The 26,959-nt window shown below is 39.2% G+C and overlaps 1 protein-coding gene across 1 annotated transcript in view; it reads left to right on the top strand.

Annotated features, from left to right (window-relative positions):
- The window catches only part of LOC150091554 (uncharacterized), a 218,221-nt gene that overhangs the window by 174,178 nt on the left and 17,084 nt on the right, over window positions 1-26,959 (top strand). The window contains exon 9 of the mRNA XM_090376191.1: window positions 9,926-10,106. Within this exon, the coding sequence (XP_090232317.1) occupies window positions 9,926-10,106 (181 nt within the window). The remainder of the gene's footprint in view (window positions 1-9,925; window positions 10,107-26,959) is intronic.

The following is a 26,959-nucleotide window of genomic DNA, read 5'->3' as shown; positions in this document are numbered from 1 at the left end:
TATCCTCTTATTTCCATTTTTCTGCCTTCTTATTTCCATTTCCTTGTTATTCTGTTCAGCATATATATTCATTAATCATTATTTTCTGTATTTGGTTCAATAAGTGGCATTACTACTTTCTCTGTGTCGTGTTGCTGAAAACCTTTTGGAAAAGCCGTCACTCCCAAACACAAAAGGAGCCAAGACAAGTAGGCTTAGATCCAGGTAGTGCCACCCATAGATCAGAGAAGGTCCACTAACTCTGCAGTAGATAACCAAATCAGAAAACAAAGACTTGCCATAAACAAAATCTTTGTTTCCTATAATGAACTCCACTGGAAAGCAGGCATTTGGAAGAATGTTTACATTCTTCAACCAGAAAGGATTGGAGAAGTTGGCAGGAATTCTCTCTGAAATCAGTGAGACCTGCGTTCAGCAGATGTCCCATGAACATGAACATCCTCGTAGAGATAAGTGCATAGCTGCCAACTTTTTGGGTTTACAATGGGTACTTTTTTGACCTAATTTCATGATGTTCATCCTAATACAGTATCCTATTTTTATCACAAAAAAAATAATAAAAAACTATTGCATTAGCATTAGTACAGGCATATGATGCAAGAAAGCAAGCTTATGCAGCATCAGCCAAAAAAAACCCACTCCCATGTCACCCCTCCATTCGTTCAAAATACCTGTCCAGCTGAGCCTTAAATTTATTTAGGCTGTCAACTTCCACAACAAGGGATGGAAGTCTGTTCCACCAACCAACTACCCGCTGGCTAAAGGCAAATTTCCGCACATCTATCCGACATCCGTCCTTCCTCAATTTGAATTTATACCCTCTCAGGTGATTATTCTGAGCAAGAGGAAGAATCCCATTGGCATTGAGCATGCTCAAACCATTCAAGGCTTTATACACCTCTATCAGATCACCTCGCCGGTGCCTAGTCTCCAGACACTGTAATTTGCAAAACTTAAGCCTTTCTTCGTAAGAGCAACCCTTTGTTCCATTCACTAATCTTGTTGCCCTTCTCTGTACTCGTTCCAGCATCTCTACATCCTTCTTGAAATGATTCCTTCAGACCTGTATACAGTACTCAAGGTGTGGCCTGACCATTGCCTTATACAAGGGAATAATCACCTCCTTATCCCTGCTAGAAAAATTCCTGTATATCATTGACAAGACACCATGAGCTATTCTTGCAGCCCATCTGCACTGCTCAGAAAACTTCATATCTGCCTGCACAATTACCCCCAGGTCCTTTTCATTCTCTACCACTGTCAGTGTAGTACCACAGATTTGATACGTTGCTCTGAGGTTACTGTTTCCCATATGTAATACTTTACATTTGTCAATGTTAAACTTCATTTGCCACCTCTCAACCCATCTGCTCAACCTTTCGAGATCTTGTTGCAGCAGTAGTGTCCTTAAGAACCCTTCCAACCTTTGTATCATCTGCAAACTTGGACATTAAGCTTGATATAAAAGTAAAGTAAAGTGCAGCCATTATCATCCCACTGCAGGATGGAAGCCTCCTCAACAATTCATGTTGAGGGAAACGGACCATAATCTGCCACGCAGTGTGGGTTGGCAAATCGACCGTATTCAGCAGTCAGGGGCTTGAACCCCAGTCTACTCAAAGAGCGTGTGCTACTGCACTCCCTCTCCTGACCACTCGGCTACGGAGGCTATACCATCATCAATATCATTTATAAATACAGAAAACAATAATGGACCCAACACTGAACCCTGAGGGACTCCTCTTAACATTAGTCCACAATGAGCAGTGTCCATTGATTACCACTCTCTGTCTTCTCCCCCACAACCATCCCTTTATCCATAGCAACAATTTGCATCCAATGCCACACTGCTCCAATTTGTGAAGCAGTCTTCCATGTGCAACAGTATCAAAAGCCTTTCTAAGATCCAAATATATAATATCAAAGTTATTCCCTGCATCCGGTTATTTTGTGACTGCATCATAGTATCCAATGAAATTGGTCAGGCAAGACTTTCCCTTAACAAAACTGTGCTGTGTCTGAGCTATAACTGAAGTCTTGTCTAGATGATCCTGCAGTGCTTCTTTAGCCAGTGCCTCCATTAATTTGCCTGGAACAGAAGTTAAACTCACAGGTCTATAATTACTTGTGTCAGCCTTTGACATTGCTTTGGTTATAAATCCAAATTTTAAAAATTCTTCAGATTTGTATATGAAATTTCATTGTATATCTCTAGTTAATGAATTAGTAGTCAGTTGTGCTGATTTGTGTTGCATAAAATATATGGAATGTACAAAATAATGTGAATGTGTAATGTGAATTTAAATTTGATTCAACAAAGTCCTTTATTAAGATACCAAGGAAATGTGATGAATGTTTAAGAAGGCATACACAATATTTTCAGTATTATAAAAATCTGGAAAAGGTAATGTTTCCTTTGTGTCAGGGGCATCAAGAACTATCTTGGGACCCCAGTACAAATTGCAGGACACCACCCTCTGTGTATGTTCACAAGTTGATGTGAGAGTTAAAGAGCAACAGGTTAATTCTAGTGTACGAGGGGGTATCAAAAAATTCATACCATTACCTAGAAAAAATAACCCTAGAAAGGTGAAACTTCACAGGATCTTTTAATCCTTTTCTATATATTCTCCATGTATAGTAACACATTTCTCCCATCAATGGATCAGTTGTTTAATGCCTTGATCATAAAATCTGCACGTTTTGCCTGAAACCACAATTCCACTTCATTGATGACTTCCTCGGATGAATCAGAGTGGCATCCATGCAATGGTTTCTTCATTTCTTGAAACAAAAAGTCTGACAGTGGTAGGTCAGGAGAATAGGGTGGGTGCTGCAGTAGTTCGAAGCTGCACTGGGCAACAAAGTTGGTGGTGGGAACGGCCGTGTGAGCTGGTTTGTTTGTTTGTTATTTGGTTTTTAGGAGCATCAGCAACTAAGGCCATATTTCTCCGGGGATATGGCGGTGGTCATTCCATGACCTTTCCGCATCCTCCGTATTTGGTGGTCAAGGGCTCGAACCCGGTCTAATCAAGAAGCGTGTGCTATGCACTGCTGCTCCTGCCCACCTGGCTATGGAGGTGCTGTGTGTGTGTGAGCTGGTGCATTGTCTGACAGAAGACGGACACCTTTGGTTAACATTCCACACCTTTGCACCTTCAAAGCATCACATAACTTTTTCAAAAGATTTCTGTAGTATTCTCCAGTAAGTGTGGAACCATGAGGTAGGTAATCTGTCAGGATAACCCCTTTTCTGTCCCAAAACATAGACAACATCACCTTCTTCACAGATGGAGTGGTCTTTGCCTTTTTTGGAGGAGGTGTGCTTCCACTGTTTTGACATGTATTTAGTCTCCAGATCATACCGGTACACCCAGCATTCGTCATTTGTCACCAACCAATTGAAAAAGTTCTCAACGTCCTCATTACAAAAATCCAACAGTTGGTGAGGACATTGCTTCTGCAAAGGTGTCAGCAGTCTTGGAACCCATTGTGTGGAGACCTTAAACGTGTGCAGATGGTCATGTAAAATGCTGTGGGCAGACCTATAACTAATTCCCACTGCATTTGTCGTGAAATGAATTGCCACACATCTGTCAGTCACCGCTAGCTTCTCAGCCTTTGCAACTGTCTCACTGTCTGTGGATGTCGGTGGCCTTCCTTCTCTTGGCTCATCAAAGACACTTGTACGACTGCACTGGAACTCCCGTTTCAACTTTTTTACAGTGTAATAGAATGGATGGACAATTCTGCCCATGCACAGCTTTCACATAAATTTCCTGAGCTTTCTTGCCCTGCAAATGCAGGAACTTGATCACTGCTCGATACTCCACTTTGTCAACCATAGTGTCCTTCCTCAGATTCCAGGCTCCACCTTTGGGAATGAAATTTCACATGTTAGTTATTGAATATATAGACAACTTATATTAAAAAGAGCATCTTCCTACTGATGTTTTATCTGGGTCAGGGTACAAACTTTTTGATACCTCTTCATATAATATAATAAATGAATTTTGTATGTTTTTTTTTTTTTTTTTTTTTTTCTGATTAGTAAAAATGAATTTAATTATTTCAAAAATGTAATACAGGTAGACCATCACTAATCCGTCAGCGTTGGTACCTTTGAGGTCCTGGATTAGTGAGTTTGCCGGATAACCGGTGGTTATTTTAGCACATACATTTTACCCAACAGCTAACCACCTCCTTCTACCTTTATGTGCCGCCTCCGTAGCCAGGTGGACAGCAGCAGCAGTGCATAGCACACGCTCCTTGATTAGACCGGGGTTCGAGCCCACGACCACCAAATACGGAGGATGCGGAAAGGTCGGAGAATTACCACCGCATATCCCCGGAGCAATATGGTCTTAGTTGCTAATGCTCCTAAAAACCAAATAAACAAACAAACAAACCTTCTACCTTTAACACGTTGACTGTCAAGCTAGTTTAAGAAAAAAATTCCCCAGGGCCAAAAAATATTTAGGAAATAATTTGATTAGTAATTCTAAAATAAATATTATAATGTCAGTGTTGTCGTTTTTTTGCTTAAAATATAAAAAAAAAAAGTCTTTTTTTATGTCGCATATGTGGGGCCAATGTGGACACATATGTGTGATGCTATTACGGCATACATATGAAGGTCGTTTGTGATTAGTTTATTGTACGCACTGCGAGCACTGCAATAAAACTAATTACAATAAAATAAACTCTCAAACATCGCAATAAGTTTGTCAGTATTGTTAAAAGATTTTGTGAAAACAAGTTTGTCAGTGCACTGTATTATCCATCATATTGTGTTGTGTTTTTCCGCAAGTTTGTATAAGTGTGTTGTAAAAAAAAAAAAAAAAATCTAAAAAGGAATGGCTAAAAGAAAATGCTGGAATTTACAATTAAGTAGAGTTTTTTTCAGAAGTTCAACTTTATCTGTTATGGACAATGTACGGTGTTTACAATTTACACCACAAGAGGCACTTCCTTTATGCATTGGAACCATGGCTGGGGCTAAATTTGAGCAGGTTATAATGATAAATGCAGAAAAACAAGTGGGAATGGCTTGCCAGTGTTTATGAGTTCGCGCCAACACTGATGCTGCAACCAATGCCACCAAAACAGTAGCGGCAGGGCGGTGCGCCGACCTGGGAAATTACGTTCACGGAAATTATGTCCGAATTAGCTTTAATGTGATGGATTAGTGATGGTCGACCTGTATTAAGATTTAGACTAGGCCTGTTGAAGAATTGCCAACCTAGGTACTGCAGACTCCCATTTCCTCGCTTCTTGTTAGGCCTGCATGGTGTACTCAGACAATGTTCAGTGCATAGAAAGAGATGCAAAATAGACGTAGTTTTTCAGAGTGAAGATGATACTGTTGTCAGATCTGCCTGATGTACTCAGATATTTCCAAACAAATAAAAAATTTTCATGATAGTGAAATGGTAAAAAAAATTTATATTTGGAAGACAGAAACAGCAGCAGCAGCATAAAGAGGCAAAAATTATATAGTAATGACTTGAAAATTGTTGTTTTCAGTTGCTAAAAAAAAAAAAAAAAAAAAAAACCAGCTTTCTTTCAGTGCCAGCATTTGAAGATGACATAACTACAACATTCATCATATTATTCTGAAACTCCTGATAGCATGTATGATTCATTTTAAGACTGGAGGGTATTAAAACAGAAGACTGAGCACTTGGTGGTAATAAGTTGTCCTTAACATCTGATTAATTTGTGTGCAAAAAAAAAGGAACTGCATGTCTTCTATGAAAGTGGATGAATATTTGGTGGAGATTTACTACTATCTAGAAAAAGCTAAAAGGAAAGATAGATTGAAAAAATTTAAACTAATGCATGTTACTGAAGTAAAAAATATTTTTAAATACAAATGTATGCATTTGCTCCCTTTGGGTAAATGTTTAAACTAGAGTGGTAGAACGTTGGCAGCCTGCGACAATTCTGTTTAAAGAAGAGGTTGGAAGTGCTGAGAAAAAATGCGTGGCATGTATATAAATCATCAGACGACACAGAAGCCTATGGTAGATATACGCTAGTCTGCAATTAAGTCACAAAGGAGGTTAGGCAAGCAAAGGCAGATTATGAGAAATTTTTCACACGTGAGAAATTTTATAGAGAAGTGGAGAACGGAAGCTTATTAAACTCTGACAGGGAGTTAAATGATTTTGTAATAACTGGGGAGAAAAGTGGAGGAGAAATTGTTGAAATTAAACATAAGAAAGGCACCTGGGGTGGATGGGGTCTATCCACTTATATTAAAGGAGATGGCAAAGGAAGTAAGCAAACCCTTAGCCGTAATTATGAGAGCATCCTTGGACTCAGGGGAAGTCCCCACAGACTGGAGATGTGCAAATGTATCTCCAATTCACAAATGGAATCAAAGGGTGAAATGAGCAATTACAGACCTGTTAATTCAACTTCTGTTCTGAGGAAAATAATAGTTACTGGTTAAAGCAGCATTGCAGGATCATCTAGACAGCATGGGTTTGTTAAGGGGAAGTCTTGCCTGACCAATTTGATTGGATACTATGATGTGGTCACAAAGGAACTGGATGTAAAAAATAATTTTGATATCATACTTGGACTTCAGGAAAGCTTTTGATACTGTTGCACATGGAAGACTACTGTACAAATTGGAGCAGTATGGCATTAAGGGCAAGTTGCTACAATGGATAAAAGGATGGTTGAGTGGGAGAAGACAGAAAGTGTTAATCAATGGAGACTGCTCTTCATGGACTAATGTTATTAGTGGAGTCCCGCAGGGCTCAGTGTTGGGTTAATTGTTGTTTAATGTCAAAGTTTGCAGATAATACAGAGGTTGGCAGGGTTGTTAATGACACTATGCTACTGCAACAGGCTCTAGAAAAGTTGGGAAGATGGGCTGAGAAGTGGCAACTGAAGTTTGACATTGACAAATGAAAAGTACTGCATATGGGTAGCAGTAACCCCAGAGAAATGTACCAACTGTGTGGTGTTACACTCGGGTAGTGGAGAATGAAAGAAACCTGGGGGTAATTGAGCAGTCAGATATGAAGTTTTCAGAGCAGTGCAGACAGGTTGCCAGAGCAGGTCATGAGGTCTAGTCATTGATATGCAGAAATTTTGCTAGTAGGGATAAGGGGGTGAATATCCCCTTGTATTAGGCAATTGACCTGGAGTAGCTCTAGCATTCTCCTGCTAGTCTTTGTCTATCCATCTTGCGAGGTATAAAAACCCTTTCCCCCTATCATCCTGCCTGCTGGCATCCTGGCCGGCACTCTTCCTTTCCTCAACAAGGTTGCAGGATTTAACTTCTCTTTTTTTCTTGTTCTGCCCTGGGCTGGAGCTCCCCAGCCAGGCCAGCTTCTCTCTCACCCTATATGGTTGGTGTTTTTTTTTTTTGTGTTTTTGTTCTAGCAATCCATCCTGGACTGGGACTTCTCTGAAACAGGGAATTTTTTCCCTCTCTTTATCTTATACAAGTTTTTATTTTTCTTCTTGGGAAACTTGTTCTCCAGGGAGGAAGGCATGCAGATAGTACGGGAAGCCTTGCCCTCCCGCAGTTAGGGAGGACTCGGCATGAATTGTTGAGGAGGCTTCCACCCTGCACTGGGTTGATAACGGCTGCACTTTACCTCTTTTTTTTTTTTTTTTTTTGCCTGGAGGCAGTTGTCCAGGTGATCACTGCTTCCAGGTAGCCAAAAGGCCAAAACGCAACATCACACTACATAATACATACATAAGTTCACACAGTTTTTATTTCCTGTCACTTTCTCCTGTGCGAGATGAAAAACTTTTTTTTTTCCCTCTTTCTTGCCTTCCTTTTAATGTCTTCATCCAGCATGGGATATTACTGTGCAGGATGACTCACACTGCCTTACCTTGACAGTCTGTAAAAACTGAACAGAGCAACGAGGTGGAGATGAACTTTTGTTCTAGGAGCCACCCATACAAAAACACACCAAAAAAAAAAAAAAAAAAAGTGGCCAGGCCACACCCAGAGTACTGCATACAGGTCTGGAAGCCTCATTTTAGGAAGGATGTAGATTTGCTAGAATGAGTACAGAGAAGGGCAACAAGACTGGTGAAGAGAATAAAGGGGTGCTCTTACAAAGAAAGGCTTAAGTTCTGCAGATTGCAGTGTCTGGAAACTAGGCACCTGCGAGGTGAACTGATTAAGGTTTATAAGGCATTGACTGGATTGAACAGGCTGAGTGCTGATGGGATTCTTCCTCTTGCTCAGATTCCAAACTTGAGATGGCATAAACTGAAATTGAGGAAAGACACTTGTTGAATAGATGTGCAGAAATTTGCCTTTAGCCAGCGGGTAGTTGTTTGCTGGAACAAACTTAGGAGCGAATGGATGGGTGAGTGAAGTGGGAATGTTTTTTTTTTTTTTCTGACTGTATAAGCTTGTTTTATGCATCATGTTCCTCTACTAATGCTAAAAAAAAACTGAGTACTTTTTTTTCTCAAAGTTACTACCAGATTAAAAAATACAAGCAAGCACTGTTGAGTACACTGATTCTTGCACAAATCCAGTGTCCAAAAAAAGTTTTGAAAAAAGACAAAGGTAGACTTCTCAAGGAAAATAATTCAGCATTTTAACAATTCTTCATAGTACTGCTGACTGTGAGTTGATATCCAGCCAGGATATAAAAAATACAAAATCCTACTTCAGATCTTCTCTTTCTAGTGAAACATTGGGAATGCTCCTCATAGCCAGGTCTAGACAGCAAGGCCATTGTTATAAATGAAATTTTGACTCAACATTTCTGAAGAAGGCAAAGTCTTCAGGAGTCTTCCTAGAAGCAATTATAAAAATTTGGTGGCTAATGTGCAACTCAAACATAAATCCACATTCTGTACTGGTAAACAATCCTATCATTGTATGTTAATATAAATCGCATATATTCAGCTCGATTGAACATCTTTGGGTTGAATTGAAATGTAGAATTATGGCAAGGCTAATGTGCTTTTTTAATTATTAGAGCTCACAAATGCTTTAAAGGAGGACTGGAATACAGTTCCATCAACTTCTTACCAAAAATTAATAGAAAATCTTCTAAAATGCTTTGAAGCAGTTTACACTCGGGGGTGGTTAACATGCTTTGTTTCTTTAGATAAATACCTGTTTTGTTCATAACTATAAGCCCATGACTTTTGGTTGGATAGTATATATTTTATTATTTTTTTTTATATCATTATTATTTTTCGTAAATCCTTCTGGTTTTACAATTAAGCAATGTGTTGGAGTTTAATTTGTATTATCTAAATGAATAAATAATAATTATTAACCCATAACAAGGCATAAAAAATTTCTGATAAAGTGATATGAGTGAAGGTTCAAAAAGTGGAGTAATTATTACAAGGAATGGGCAAAAAGAATGGTTTGAAAGAAAGATAAAAGTAAAATAAATATATTTTACTTAGTTTTGAACATTCCTTCTAATAATTTTTTCCTCTTGAAAACCAATCCTTAGACCCTATGCCTGGTACAGGATTAATACTTCATGTCATTTTAAGTCCACTATTATATCTGATTCCTGTTATATCAGTTTTATTAAATTCACTTTCATTTCTTTTAGTACAGTTCCACCTATGGAGTTATTCCACAATCCCTTAAACCAAGAAGTATCGACCATGCTTCCCCCACCCCATCATACATACAGTCATTACACTGAGAGGTGGCTAAATGCTATTCATTTCTTTAAATAAATACCTGTTTATTTAAAGCCAAAATGTATCCCCTTAGTATCCTCAATTTTATCTTCATCAGTTGCATCATTGAACTTAAGTGTAATCCCACATTAGATAGTCTTAATTTGGGTAGGACTGAGATTTCATTGACCTCTACTTTTTAATTCAATAAAAGTGGAATTTGTTAAATGCAGAAATGAGCAGTAAATAAGAACTATAATTTCATATTTTAAAATTACAGGCATATAAAAACTTTGGAGCCAGGGTAAAAGCATTGCAGAAAAAATTGGAAGAATTGAAAGCCTCTCTTGCAAGTCCACTGCCTTCTCCTTGTGCTGATGCACCTTCACCTACTAACTCAGAAGTTGATGCAGATATTGCCTTGCCTGAAGAAAAAGATACAAGCAACTCATTTACGCCAGGTAAATAAAATAGTTCCACTTTTTCAAATATTTTTTTGAAATCTTTTAGAAATTTTTTAGGCTCCAGTGAATATTTGGCCTTCCTGGAGAACTTCAAAAAAATGTCATGTAAATGTTTGCAAAAATGATAGAAGTAAGTCATGTGACAGCTGATGAATATTTAATTAAATAGGACTAATAAGAATATTGCAGTCAAATTTCCACTTGGAAGACTTATGTTTAAAACCTGAGGACATAAATTTGGTATGAAACTTGATATTTAAGTTACACCACAATATGAGTTACTTTATAACTAGATTCAGTCCAGCTTGCGAGATACTGTGAATTACATTAGGAAAACTCATAATTGACATTAAAGGTGTTTAAATTAAATACTTAGCACTACCCTAGATATATCTCATTGAATATGGAACTCATCCAGCTGTTAATAATAGTGGAACTTCACTAAAACTGAAATATGTCCATCATTTAACAAATATTTGGCAAATATGAATGGAAATGTTAATGAGAAACACCAATTAAAGAATAATAGCAAAACATATTTATTTTTGTGAATACTGTATTAATGCCATTGCCCTCTGTAGATATTTGATCAAAGCTGCACTCAGGATTTGAGGCAAAAGCCTCAACAGTCAATGGCACAATCACCACCAAGGTCAGCACACTTCTCCAAAGGAGAAATGCATAGAACTTAGTGGTTGAATCGGGTATACAATATAGGTTATTATGGTATATATTTCTGTTTGGGTCTACACTGTGTACTGGTCATACTGTATATTCACTGATTATATGAAGGAAGTATATTGAATCATTGAATCAGATTCAAGGCATTCAAATGATATTCATATTGTTATTTAACAACACCAGTGCTTGTCAATCATATCCTTACATGTAGTAATTAATAGTGACAAATGATGCAAGAAAGCAAGCTTATATAGCATCAGTCAAAAAAATAAATAAATAAAAAAGCAACACTTCCCATATCCCATATAATGTACCAGAGCTGGAATTAGTGCTGCCCATACAAAGTACCTTGGAGGCAAATTGCTGCTATGGATAAAGGGGTGGTTGAGGGGGAGAAGACAGAGAGTGGTAATCAATGGACACTGCTCATCGTGGACTAATGTTATTAGTGGAGTCCCTCAGGGCTCAGTGTTGGGTCCATTATTGTTTTCTGTATTTATAAATGATATTGATGATGGTATATCAAGCTTAATGTCCAAGTTTGCAGATGATACAAAGGTTGGCAGGGTTGTCAAGGACACTACTGACACTATGCTGCTGCAACAGGATCTGGAAAGGTTGAGCAGATGGGCTGAGAGGTGGCAAATGAAGTTTAACATTGACAAATGTAAAGTACTACACATGGGAAACAGCAACCCCAGAGCAACGTATCAACTCTGTGGTACTACACTGACAGTGGTAGAGAATGAAAGGGACTTGGGGGTGATTGTGCAGGCAGATATGAAGTTCTCTGAGCAGTGCAGACGGGCTGCAAGAGTAGCTCATGGAGTATTGTCAATGATATACAGGAATTTTTCCAGCAGGGATAAGGAGGTGATTATTCCATTGTATAAGGCGATGGTCAGGCCACACCTAGAGTACTGTATACAGGTCTGGAGGCCTCATTTCAAGAAGGATGTAGAGCTGCTGGAACGAGTACAGAGAAGGGCAACAAGATTAGTGAATGGAACAAAGGGGTGCTCTTACGAAGAAAGGCTTAAGTTTTGCAAATTACAGTGTCTGGAGACTAGGCACCAGCGAGGTGATCTGATAGAGGTGTATAAAGCCTTGAATGGTTTAAGCATGCTCAATGCTGATGGGATTCTTCCTCTAGCTCAGAAAAATCACCTGAGAGGGCATAAATTCAAATTGAGGAAAGACAGATGTAGGATAGACGTGCGGAAATTTGCCTTTAGCCAGCGGGTGGTTGGTTGGTGGAACAGACTGCCATCCCTTGTGGTGGAGGTTGATAGCCTAAATAAGTTTAAGGCTCAGCTGGACAGGTATTTTGAACGAACAGAGGGGTGAAGTGGAAGTGGGTTTTTTTTTTTTTTTTTTTTTTTGGCTGATGCTGCATAAGCTTGCTTTCTTGCATCAAATGCCTCTACTAATGCTAATGCTAATGCATTCATCGATCTTAAACTTCAGTATCCATGTTGCCACTTCTCACTCCGCCTGCTTACTTTACGTAGATCTTGTTGCATCATCAACCTGCTTAACCACCCGGCCAATCTTAGTAACATCTGCAAACTTGGTGTTAGGCATGATATGCCTTCATCAGTATTATTAATAAATAATGAAAACAACAATGGGCCCAGCACTGAATCCTGGGGAACTCCACTAATATCATTTGTCTATGAAGAGCAGTGTCCATTGAAAACAACTCTGTCTTCTCTCACTGAACCATCCCTTTATCTATAGTGGCATAGTTGCATAGTGTTTGGGGCCGCCTCCGTAGCCAGGTGGGCAGGAGCAGCAGTGTGTAGCACGCACTTCTTGATTAGACCGGGGTTCAAGCCCGTGACCACCAAATACGGAGGATGCAGAAAGGTCAGGGAATGACCACTGCATATCCCTGGAGCAATATGGCCTTAGTTGCTAATGCTCCTAAAAACCAAATAACAGCACAGTGTTTGGGAATAAGGTGCCACCAGTGGTCTCCCAGAACTGCACTCCATTTATTTATAGCAGTAACTTGCCCTTAATGCCACACTGCTTCAGTTTCTATAGCATCTTTTATGTGTAGCAGTATCAAAGACTTTTCTTAAATCGCAGTATATGATATAAAAATTATTTTTTCCATCCAGTTTCTTTGTCACCATGTCAAAATATCCAATCAGATTGGTCAGACAAGGTTGTTCCTTAACATATCCATTCTGTGGCTGCTGTATAAATGCATTCTGTTGAGATAAACTCTGCATTACTACTTCAGCCAGTGACTCCATTATTTTCCCTGGAACAGAAGTCAGGATAGCAGGTCTGTAATTACTCATGTCACCGTTTGACCCCCCCCCCTTGTGAATTAAGGATATATTAGCACATCTCCAGTCCGTAAGGACCTCCAGTGAATCTAAGGATGCACTCATAATTATGGCTAAAAGATTACTGACCTCTTCTGCTGCCTCCCTTAATATAATCGAATAGATCCTACACACTGCAGACATGTTTCTTGCATTTAACTTCAACAATTTCTCTTCCAATTTCTTCACAGTTATCACATTCAGCTCTCTTTTAGAATTTGATACACTTCTGGCATCCACATCCCTAAAAAATTCCTCATGTGGGAATGTAGTTGCAAAATACCTATTCAGTTTGTCAGAAACTGAGTATGTTCATCAACAGTTATACCATTCATATCTAGTGAACCAATGTGATTTATCTCCTTCCTACTAATGTTTGCATAAGTGAAGAAGTCTTTGCTGTTTATCTTTGCATTCTCTGCCTGAGACTTCTTGTAATCCACCTTAGCTTAACTAACATCCTTTGTGATTTGATTGCAGACTAGTTTATATCTACTACAGACTTCTGTATCACCTGATAATTTTTATGCATCCCACGCATTCTTTTCTGTCACAAGTTCTATGAGTACATCTGACATCCATTTTGATTCTAGCCTTGAACAGTATCTCTTAGTTGGTATGAAAATCCTAGTAACTTCTACAATTATGTCCCTGAATGCTTCCCATTTTGAATTTGCTGTTGGTAACATCATCATCTCTGCGTAGAATTGAAAACTGTCTGAAACCGCATCAGTCAACTTTATAAAAGCAAAAGACCTTGCCTTTGACAGTACAGGCTGGCCTCGATTAACGCGATTAATTCGTCCCGCTAGCGCATCACGCAAAACGGAAACGCGTTAATCGAATATAATAATTTATAGGAAAAATTATAATTGGTCCTTGACCTTCTGGAATGTTCGTAAAGAATTTTAAAAATACCTTTTAAATAACTTTTTAACTGTATACAATGTAAAAGATAATGAAAATAATTATGGAATTAAATGTTTATTGCATAAAACAGCGGTTACCAAACTGTGCGCCACGGAATATTTTAAATTTTCGAGGGAAACACAGCGATACTCGACATCTGTCGGACACCGCACGAACTACTAGCTCGAGGTAGTTCAGTTTCAGCATTTCTTATTAAGTTTTTTGGACCTAACTACTAAACGGAACTGTTAGGTATTTCTTTTGGTCTGGGTGCGCCTTGAAAAAATTTCTGAGACACTAAGGGTGCCGTGAACCGAGAAAGTTTGGGAACTTCTGACATAAAATACACAATGAAGAAATGACTGTTGCAGAAATATTTGAACAGTGTTGACTTTCTCTTTTCATCAGTCGATTTCCGAAAGCCGACAACAATCTTCTCTGGGCTCTGGCGAAATAAATATCGCACAGAACCTCAAACCTTTTGTTTGAGGTTCTCTGCGATACGAAAGATTTCATCTAATTCTTTTACCGTTATCTCCTTCACAGTAATATTTACATCTGGCTCATTTAAAAATTTGAATTTTTATGCAAGTGTGCATTGACTTTATTAGAGGAGACAAACAAGTAATGTGTCTTCTTCCGATGGTTGATGGAACACACCGAGGCGGGCAGCAGGCAAACATTTGTTTATTGACTGTACGACTCGCGGTAAGCTTAACGTGCGATTCAAATCTTTTTCAACTATCTCATAAAAAAAAAAAAAAAGATTGCGTTTTAACTGGAAATTTGCATCGTGTAAAGTGAAAAGTGGTATAATTTTTCAAATAGCGTTAACTGAAAATCGTGTTAATCAAACTCGCGTTATGCGAGGCCTGGCTGTAGTTCCATCTTTGAGTAAATCCACATCAGTATACTGTAATCACTGCCACCTAGTGGGTCTTTTATCTGCAGATTTTTAATGCATGAAGGGTCACTGCTAATAATCAGATCAAGAGTATGGCTTTCTCTTGTTGCCTGACATGCTGGTATAGAAAACATTCATAAAAACCGTGTGTGTGTGTGTGTGTGTGTGTGTGTGTGTGTGTGTGTGTGTGTGTGTCCAATCTACAGAGTCCAGTCAATATCTGGAAAGTTCAAGTTCTCCATTATTAGAGAATCTGATTTATTGGCCCACTTTATTTGTGTGTACAGTTGTTAATATAATTATCACAGCCATTAGGCCTTTAACGCACTCCTGCTCTCGTTTATATTTTCCCAGTGCTTATGTCACCCTAAATTGACTCAGTATTACACTGGCCACCCATGCCAGCTGGATGCTCAGCCTTAGATTTTATGTGCTGCTTCTTAAGAGCATAGTCCCCCCCCATCCTGTCTGCCCTTTCTGTGCAAATTATACCCCCCATATTCAAATTCTACATCCCTTTTATCTGAGTGACACCATGTCTCCGACATCTCCACAATGGATTTATTTACTTCTCCTAGCATTGGGCTTCTGTTAACCTACATAAAACTGCCTCAATATCATCAGCAAATAATCTTGCACCCCTTCTATTTAGTGCAGTGGTTTTCAACCGGGGTGCCGCAACAACATTCCAGGGGTGCCACGTAATTTGGGTTTAAGTTACTTAAACTTATTATTTTTTTTTATTTATACGTTTACTTAGTACCTCTATATAAAGAATAAAATTATTATATACTGTATATATATAATTTGTATTATGAAATGTAATTTTTCTAACTGTATTATTGTAATAACTATCATATGATATATATTTTTTTAATATTAGATATATACAAGTACACACACACACACACACACACACACACACACACACACACACACACACACACACACACACACAGGGAGAGAATCGGATCTAACAGGCAGAAAATTGAGTAGGGGTGCCGCAAAATAAAATAAATTACTTAGGGGTGCCATTATTAAAAAAAGGTTGAAAACCACTGATTTAGTGTATCCCATCCCTGTATAAACAGTCTCACCTCTTAACAAATGCAGACCACACTGAGAATATATATTATACTTTTGAATTAATTTTAATAATACACCACTTTAGAAATTCATTTAAATTAGTCTGTTTATATGTGGCATTAATGCTGTCGTCTCTGTATATGGTTAGTCATATGCACATGAAAAATGGTATTAAGTATAATTTTTAGATTAAGACATACTATAGGAATTATGTGAGATTAGATGAATTGTTCAGTTGAATTACAGGTAGATTTAGATCAACTAGAGCTGCATGTAGAGGTGAAAGTGATTTATCCATTATTTCTATTGGAACATATAGCAGCCTGGAAAGCAAGGTGTTGGGGATTTCAGTCCCTGCTGTGGGCCATCATGAAACAAGCAAATACATTGGCTATGTTAGGGTAACTAAAAGTAAGAACAGGTGGATGTATACTAATGCTAAAAGCATAGTAAATAAATTTGATAAATTTGAAGTACTAATATTAAGTCATCGAATGCAGTCATTGCAGAAATATCAGACATAGTGTCACTCAGACATAAGGAAATGCAAAATTTGAATATGGGGGAGTACAATGTATACAGAAAAAAAAAAACACATTGTATATATAGTGTTACAGGTCAAGCATCATTGGGGTCTCCACATTTATAGCTTTTGAGACACAATACAAACTCTGTAAATAAGCATGAGTTATTGTGTGGTTTGTGTTGGTATATTGTTCATCCAACCTCTTAGCTTATTTCTTAGCTTTTCAGATTTGGATCCTGGTTTCCAGGGTCCCAACATTTCCCATGCAGGAAGGTGGGCTGGGTCAGTAGGTGTTGCATAGGTCTCTGCTGGGGTGAACCTTAGCAGGCTTCCCAGGGCGGGCCCATAAACACACACACACACACACACACACACACACACACACACACACACACACACACACACACACACACATTTTCATTGGAAGCAAGCACGAGGATGATAGTTTGACCGTGAGGCAAAAGGTGACGAGAAAGAATTTGGATAGTAGGAAGGCTTTCCATCAGGAAATAAAAAAAAAGTAGGAGATAGAGGAATAAATCCTGTCAGGCAATCCCCCCCCCATGGAGGGTGGATTGCCTTCACAGGAGTGCTCCCTCTGATCCAAATTCCCCACACAGGGCTAGGGTGCCCTGAGTGGATGATTTGGATCGCCTTCCAACTTTGACATCCAACGCTGGCCAGACCAGCTGTAGCCAGTCAACATCCATTACCATGCCTCCTATGGGTTTCCCAGGAGGTTGCCCCGAACTGCACTCTCGAGTTAGGATGGGGGGAGAGTGTGCGTTCTTTTCACAAGTACATAATACACACATACTCATTTATCACACAGCTGTTTCACGACATGCATACAGCACAACTTTTTGCAACTATTGCATAGTTTACACACATGGTCAAATCAGTCATACTACAGATATACACATCTTATCCTGCCGTGGAAATTTTTTTAAGACATATTCAAGGATGCACATACATTCTTTAAGATTTAGGGGACATTCTCTTCCTCTCATTCTTCTACTTCTTTCATTACAGTTACCCCAAATATGGGTCAACACACGTTCTTTTTTTTTTTTCATGCCAAGGTCACTCTCTCTCAACAAACACACACAGGTAAAGAGACTCCAACCCATGCAGGACCAAACACATGTATCACCCATGTATGCTTGCTCAACATTCTCTACTCAATGTGACACATATTTTCTCACACCAAGCACACACATATTCAAACAGCTCCAAGGAAAAACATTAAAGGATAAACAGACAGAACAGTACTTTAAGGTGCTGCAAGATGTATTTCTTTACACTTTCATGTACATACAGCACTATGTCACAACCACACACTCACATATTCACAAGCTGACTGGGCTAGCCAGGTGGGTAAAGTGCCTACCTGGCAACCCAAAGGTCATGGGTTCGAATCCTGCCTCGGACTTGGATCAGAGTAAAATGCAAAAACTTTGGAAGGTGCATTACCACAGAAGCTGATGCACCAACAACTAACAAAAAAAAAAAAAAAACATTCACAAGTGATCACATATTCATTTTCATCCACACATAACCTTGCACACACACAAAGGCAATCACATCACACACACACACACACACACACACACACACACACACACACACACACACACACACACACACACACACACACACCACAGAAAGGAAAAAAACAGGACAAGAGTGGGGTTATTCTGTTGGTTAAGAAGCCTATTAAATCTAAGGCAGTGATCCAGTCGAAGTGTCCAGTGCAATGAAAATGTTCAGTCACTTTGGTGTGACATAAGCACTGGAAAAACAAAAAAAGCGGGTGTATATGTTATAGGCCTAATTGACTGTGATGAATATAACAAACAAGTATACAGAGAAATAGAATGGGCCAGTAAATCAGAATGTCTTATACTGGGGGATTTTAACTTTCCAGATATTGACTAGCACTTATGTCTTGATCACTCACACACACACACTAGCAAGACTTTCGTGAATTTGTTGGATGACTAATTTCTACAACAACATGTTAGAGAAGCAACAAGGTGAAGCAGTACTCTTGATCTGAATCAGCAGCAGCAATTCTTCATGCATTAAGAACCTGTGGGTAAAGGACCATCTGGGAAGCAGTAATTACAGTGTGCTGCTGTGGGATTTATTTGAAAACATAACTACTGTCAAGGTTAAAGAGAAGGGCATTTGCTTTCATAAGTGTGACTACAGTGGGACCATCTGATGATGTTACCAACAGAAAATTTTAAACAGGAAGCATTTAGGGAAGTAATTGCTGATGCTAGTAAGCTTTTCTTGTCAACCACAAAATAATATTGGATTTCAAAGGAGCTGGTGATACTTGTGATGGAGAAGAAAAATACATAGGATGCATATTAATTGTCAGGTGATGCAGAAGCAGTGGAAGGGAAATTTTCAAAGCTTAATGTAAAAAAAGATACCTCGGGTTGATGGGATCTATCCAATTATATTAAGGGAGTCAGCAAAGGTGGTAAGCAAACCCTTAGCCATAATTAAGAGAGCATCTTTGGATTCAGGATATGTGGCCATGGACTGATGTGCAATTGTATCTCCAATTCACAAAGGAGGTTGAAAAAGGTGACGTGTAATTACAGACCCCCTAGCTTATTTTCTGTTCCAGGGAAAATAATGAAGTGTCTGGTTAAATGGGAATTTATGAATTCCCATTTTCCGCTACCTGAAAATAAGCGTGCGGTCAGTTATGAAGTTCTCTTAGGAGTGCAGAGAGGATGCCAGGACTGCTCGTGAGGTTTTATCTATTATACAATAATTTTGCTAGCCAGGATAAGGAAGTGATTATCCCATTATATAAGGCAATGGTTAGGCCACATCTAGAGTATACTGCATACAGATCTGAAGACATCATTTTAGGAAGGATGTAAATCTGCTGCAGCGGGTGTAGAGAAGGGTAACGAGGTTGAAGGGAGTGAAAGGGTGGTCTTATCAAGACAGGCTTCACTTCTGTAAATTGCAGCATCTGGAGATTAGGCACCTGTAAAATGCCCTGATCAAGGGGTTTAAGGCCTCTAAAGGATGATTGAGCTAGCTCAGTGCTGATGGTATTCTTTCTTTTGCTCAGACTACACACATGGGAGGACATAAATTCGAACTGAGGAAGGATGGTTGCAGGATAAATGTGTGTGAAGGTTTGCATTCATTCAGCAGGTGGTTGATCTGGTGGAAGTTTGCTTTCTTGCATCATATGGCACTACTACTATTACTACTAATAATAATTATTATTATAAAGGGCACAGTTAGCCCAGTGATTATCATTGACCTGGGTTTGAATCCCACTGTGCAGAGGGGGGGGGGGGTCTCGGTGGAGAGGAAAGCGCAAAAGTCACTTTGTTGGACCTACCTCCACCAAGGTCGAAGTGATGGCTGAGGCAGAGAGTGGTGCCATCTGATGTCACTCCCATAACTACCACCCACCACTGGATGCCAAAGCTAAAACCAGTCCACCTCCATAGCTAAATGAAGATGAATTGTAGAAATAGTGAACATATTGCATCAAGTGCGGAGCAGGATAAAGTCACTCTCGTTCAGGACTTAGGCAGAAGGGTCAGTTTGAAAAGTCTAAGACAATGGAGTGAGTGGCACTGTCTCCCATATGGCTACCACAACGGGAGGGCAAGCTCATCCAACCCAATCTACTGGAAGTGCTTTCTGTGCAACTGCGCTAGTGACCACCCAGGAAGAAAGAAGCCAACGCGTGAAGTGGAGCATCGAAATTAATATGTTTATACAAGACAAAACTACACACAAAGTGGTTGGAACAATTCCCAACTGATCAGGTCAGCGAATAGCAGACCAGAGATGGACCATCGTCAAGAAGAACCTGATGGGTCCTGCAATCTTGGAAAAAATCAAGGAGGATGTGAGTAACCAGCTACAACCAATAACGAATATGGCCATAGTGGAACCAGAACTGAAGGGAGAACTATAACCTATAGCAGCCAAAGTGCAAAAATAATATGCTAGCAGAATTCGAGAGACTGGAACCCACAAAGACCCACACTATAACGAAGAAAAGACCCAACAAAATTCTTTGGCAAGTCGCACACCACCTCAATACATGAATAATACTGGATTATCTCAATAATAACAAAGTAATACTATACACACCATCCACACAGCCATTTACTGTACTGCTGTAGCAGCTACTAGGATGAATGGAAGGGAAACCAGAGAACAACATAACACAAAGACAAGGAACCACCAGCCTGGGAAAGAAGGCTACAGCAGAAGAGATGAGTGAAAATAGGCCAACTGACCCAGTACCAACGAGGTAACAGAAGTAAGAAACTGATGAGAAAAGTGAATGCTGTCCTCAAGAAAGAAAATATCTTTTCTTTTACATCTTGTGTTTTCAGCAGTATGTATAATCAGAGGATCGAAGAATACCTTGACACCCACAAGCAGAAACTCCTGACACTTAGCAAGAGACTTACCGTTACAGGGAGAGTGCCCAGAGGAAAACATGCAACAGGATATTTGATGTAAACCAGAGAGCCTTCTACAGAAAAATTGGACAAGAGGAGAAAGAAGGCAATGGACCCACCAACCAGAAGATATTCGAGATGTTCTGGGGGAAACCTGTAGAACAACAAAGTTAGCCATAACAGCTGTGCCCTGCCCCTGGACAGATGTAGAAAGGAACAAAACCAAGAACATACAAGAGATGACAATGGGAAATGTGGAAGAAAGAAGAAGTACAATGGTCAAACAGGATGTCCTACAACTGGCAATCCCGAATGGATAACATCCACAACTACTGGTACAAGAAATTCAGCTGCACACACAAGCACATAGCAGAGCAGTTCACCCAGATAATAAGGCACCCTGACACAATCCCAGAGTCTCTGACTCAAGAAATCACCTTTCTTGGAGGCTAAGGACAAATACACCACAAACCCAGCAAAGTACAGACCACTCGACTGTCTCCAATGTACAAGGTACTGACCAGCTGCATCACTAAGAATAAATCAAACCATTTGGAGAGCCAAAACATCATGGCTAAGCAGTAGAAGGGATATAGGCAGATGAGCAGAAAAGATACAAGTACATACTTTCTTTTTTATGAAACCCCCAAAGCACTTAGTACTATGCATGGGTCGGAGGTTGAGAAGATGAAAAAAGATATTTATTGACATTAGACTTGAACTTCTGTAGAGTGTAATTTTCGGGAAATATGTATGAAGGAAGGTTGTTCCAGAAAACGGAAATTGAATGAAAAAATCAGGAAGAAGAAAAGTTGATTCTGTGAGTTTGAAGTTGGACAGTAAAAGGGTATTGACTGGTTGTGGCACATGTTCGGACTGCTTTGAAAGAGAGAGAGGAGAGCAGAAATTATAGAAGCCAATTCAGAAGAACAGTGCCCATGGAAGTATCAATAATAAAGGCATTCAGCAGAAACAGAATATCTGCGAGACAGAGAGTGGAGAGATTAGTCATTAATTAACCTAATTGCCCTCTTTTGAATGGAATCGAGAAAATTTAGAGAGGTTTGGGGGCACCTCGCAGATGTGGGTACAATATTCCATGGTAGGCGGATTTGTGATTTGTACAGGATGAACAGCTGTTTGGAAGAAAAGTAATGCCAAGAGCGAAAGAGAAAACCTGGTTTTTTAGATGCAGAGGAAGCAATATTTGTAATGTGATTATGCTAAGTGAAGTTAGAAGTCAGGGTAATCCCCAATAGAGATATAGTATTAGTATTTGCCACATGGTGCAAGGAAGCCTATGGCTTATTAGCATTAGTTGAGGCATATGATTGAAGAAAGCAAGCTTATACAGCATCAGCCAAAAAAAAAAACCTTCCCAAATTACACCCATCCGATCACTCCAAATGTTTGTCTAGTTCAGCCTTAAATTTATTTAAGCTATCAACTTCCACAACAACGGATGGAAGTCTGTTCCAGCAATTAACTACCCACTGACTAAAGGCAAACTTCCGCACGTCTATTCTACAACAGTCTTTCCTTGATTTGAATCTATGCCCCCTTAGGTTCTTAATCTGAACAAGCAAAAGTATCCTGTCAGCATTGAGCCTGCTAAAACCATTCAAGGCCTTATGCACCTCGATCATGTCACCTCGCAGGTGCCTAGTCTTCTCCAGATGTTGCAACTTGCAGAACTTAAGCCTTTCTTCGTAAGCGCACCCCTTCGTTCCTCTCACCAGTCTTGTTGTCCTTCGTACTCATTCTAGCAACTCAACATCCTTCCTAAAATGAGGCCTCCAGACCTATATAGAGTACTCAAGGTGTGGCCTGACCATTGTCTCTTCTATCAAAATTCCTATATATCACTGACAAAACTCCATGACCTGCTCTGGCAGCCCATCTACACTGCTCAGAGAACTTCATATCTGACTGCACAATTACCCCCAGGTCTTTTTTCTTCCCCGAGTGTAGTACCACACAGTTGGTACGTTTCTCTTGGGTTATTGCTACCCATATGCAGTGCTCTGCATTTGTCAGTGTTAAACTTCTCAGTTGCCACTTCTCAGCCCGTCTGCCTAACTTATGCTGCACCAGCCAAAAAAAAATAATAATAATAAATAAATAAAATAAAATAAATAATAAGAAGAAAATTTTAAAAAATAAATACATAATCAATAAGAGAAAAGGAAATAGACAACCTATGCATTTCACTTCTACCATAGGTAATTATCCAGCTGACCTTTCAATTTCTCCAAAACCACCCATGTAGGTAACTTATTCCAGTAATTTATAACTCGCTGGCTAAAATAAAACTTCCTGCAATCCGGTCTAAACATCTTCTCCCTGTAGTTTGAAATTATGTACCCTAGTTCTAGAATTATTTATAACCTTGAAAACTTTATCCTCATTTCATTTACTTATTCCTCTCAGAGCCTTAAACACCTCAATCAAGTCTCCTCTAAGGTGCCTAATCTCAATGCTCTGCAACCTACATATTCGAAGTCTTTCCTTATATGGACACCCTTTTGCCAATCTCACCAGGAAAGTTACCTGCCTTTGAACCCCTTTTTAAGAAGCACAATGTCTTTCTTTAGGCATTAAATCATCAATAGGACACCATGGGCCTTCCTTGCAACCTATCTACAATGCTTGGAGAACTTCATCTCTGACTGTATTGTAACACTGAAGTCCCTTTCCTCCACTACTGGCTTTAGTTCAACTCCACTAAGTGTAGGTTATTTTTGGGTTACTTTCCCCATGTGTTAATACCATACACTTTGCTGTATTAAAGCATAGCTGTCATTTTTCTAATATTTGTAATGTGATTATGCCAAGAGAGAGAGAAAGATTAGAAGTCAGGGTAATCCCCAATAGAGATTTAGAATACTAAATTATTAAGAGTGGCCACATGGTGCAAGGAAGCCTATGACTTATGCTGCACCAGCAAAAAAATAAATAAATAAAAAAAAATAATAATAATTATAAACAATATTCCATAGTAAGGCAGATTTGTGATTTGTACAGAGTGAACAGCTGTTTAGAAAGTAATGACAAGAGCAAAAGAGAAAACCAATTTTTTAAATGTAGAGGAAGCAATATTTGTAATGTGATTATGCCAAGAGAGATTAGAAGTCAGGTAATCCCCAATAGAGATATAAGATCTTGCCTAGAAATCAGAGTGTCATCGAATATAAGCAAAGGAACAGAAGAATCCTTTTTGCATGATATATGACAGGACTCAGTTTTAGAAGGATTGAAATCGACTAAGTTATCTTTGTCCTGCTGGAGATCGTCATTTAAGGAATTGGTAGTAGATATTCAAGAAGTTTGAAGCTGTGTGAGCAGGGCAAAGTTTCTCAAACTGGAAGGTGGAATGCAATGTGCTATCATCAGCAAAACTATGGATGGGAGTTCCGGTCATTGGAAATTTTTGTAATTGGATATCCAGTTTTCTCTCTGACTGGTAATTGGGAGTAATGGTAGATATCTCTCTGTCTTCTCCACTAATGCTGGTGCTCCCCAAGGTTCAAGTCTTTCTCCCACTCTTTTCCTCTTGTGTATTAATGACCTTTCATTGACTGGTAATCCTATTTATAGTTTTTCTGTTGATAGCACATTGCATTCCACCTTCCAGTGTGAGAAACCTTGCCCTGCACAAACAGCTTCAATTTCTCCACTGCCAATTCCTTAAATGCTGATCTCTCCAGTGGGGAAAATATAAATTAGTTGATTCCGATCCTTCTAAAACTCAGTCTTGTCTTATGTCTTGCAAAAAGAATTCATGTACTCCTATGCTTATCTTTGATAACAGTCTGATTTCTAGGAAAGATCATATAACTCTATTGGGATTACCCCAACTTCTAATCTGTTGTGTCATAAGCACATTACAAATGTTGATTCCTCTGCATATAAAAAACTGTTTTCTCTTTTGCTTTCGGTGTTACTTTTCTTCCAAACAGCTGTTCACTCTGTACTAATCACAAATCTGCCCCACGTCTTTTTATGAGATGAATTTTTTCAGATGAAGTTTTATGAGCAGTACAAAAAGACTGCAGGAGTAGCTCATGGTGTCTTGTCAATGATATACAGGAATTTTTCTAGCAGGGATAAAAGGGGTGATTGCCCCCTGTATAAGGAAATGGTCATCAGCCAAATGTTGATTCCTCTGCATATAAAAAACTGTTTTCTCTTTTGCTTTCGGTGTTACTTTTCTTCCAAACAGCTGTTCACTCTGTACTAATCACAAATCTGCCCTACGTCTTTTTATGAGATGAAGTTTTTCAGATGAAGTTTTATGAGCAGTACAAAAAGACTGCAGGAGTAGCTCATGGTGTCTTGTCAATGATATACAGGAATTTTTCTAGCAGGGATAAAAGGGGTGATTGCCCCCTGTATAAGGAAATGGTCAGGCCACGCTTTGAGTACTGTATACAAGTCTGGAGGTTTCATTTTAGGAAAGATTCAGAGCTGCTAGGCACCTGTGAGGTGATCCAGTTGAGGTGTATAAAGCCTTGACCAGATTGAGCAAGCTCATTGCTAATGGGATTCTTCCTCTTGCTCAAATTACTCACCTGAGAGGACATAAATTCAAATCGAGGAAAGAATTGTAGAGTAGATGTACAGAAATTCACCTTTAGCAGTGGGCGGTTGATAGTTTGAACAAACTTCCATCTGTTGTAGTGGTGGTCAGCAACTTAACTTCAAGGCAGAACTAGGCAAACATTTGGAGTGAATGGATGGGTGAAATGGGAAGGGTTTTTTTTTAGTTGTTGCTATATAAGCTTTTTTTCTTGCATCATATGCCTTTACTAATGCTACTACTTTTACTGGTAGCATTAGTAGAGATATATGATGCAAGAAAGCAAGCTTATGTATCATCAGCCAAAAGGGAAAAACCCTCCCACTTCACACCTCCATTCTTTCCAAATGCTGTCCAGCTCAGCCTTAAATTTATTTAGGCTATCAACTTCCACAACAAATAATGGAAGTCTGTTCCACCAATCAACTTCCCGCTGGTTAAAGGCAAATTTCCGCACATCTATTCTAGAACTGTCTTTCCTCAATTTGAAACTATGCCCCCTCAGGTTCTTAATTTGAGCAAGAGGAAGAATCCCATCAGCATTCAGCTTGCTCAACCCATTCAAGGCCTTATACACCTCAATCAGATCACCTTGCAGGTGCCTACTCTCCAGGCTCTGCAATTTGCAGAACTTAGCCTTTCTTGGTAAGAGCACTCCTTTGTTCCCCTCACCAATCTAGTTGCCCTTCTTTGTACTCGTTCTAGCAACTCTACATCTTTCCTAAAATGAGTCCTCCAGACCTTTACGCAGTACTCTTGGTGTGGCCTGACCACTGCCTTCTATAACTGAATAATCACCTCCCTGTCCCTGCTAGCAAAATTCCTGTATATCATTGACAAAACTCCATGACCTGCCCTCGAATTCCATCTGCACTACTCAGTGACCTTCATATTTGACTGCACAATTACCACAAGGTCTTTTTCACTTTCCACTTCTCTAAGTGTAGTACCACAGAGTTGGTACATTTCTCTTTGGTTATTGTTACCCATATGCAGTACTTTGCATTTGTCAATGTTAAACTTCGGTTGCCACTTCTCAGCCCATTTGCTCAACTTATCTAGAACCAGTTGGAGTAGCATGCTGTTTCTACTGTCATTAACAACCTACTAACCTTTGTCTCATCTGCAAACTTTGACATTAAACCTGATATACCTTCATCAATATCATTGATAAATATACAAAACAACAATGGGCCCAACACCGAACCCTGGGGAACTCCACTAATAACATTTGTCCACGAAGATCAGTGTCCATTGATTACCATTCTCTGTCGTCTTCCACCCAACCATTCCTTTATCCATTGTAGCAACTTACGCTTAATGCCATACCTCTCCAATTTGTACAACAGTCTTCCATGGC

Source organism: Mastigoproctus giganteus, chromosome 1 (assembly GCF_048544385.1).
Source record: "Mastigoproctus giganteus isolate SK-2022 chromosome 1, ASM4854438v1, whole genome shotgun sequence".
Classification (NCBI taxonomy): domain Eukaryota; kingdom Metazoa; phylum Arthropoda; class Arachnida; order Uropygi; family Thelyphonidae; genus Mastigoproctus; species Mastigoproctus giganteus.
Note: the sequence above shows the minus strand (reverse complement) of the source record. Positions and strands in the feature narration are given on the sequence as shown.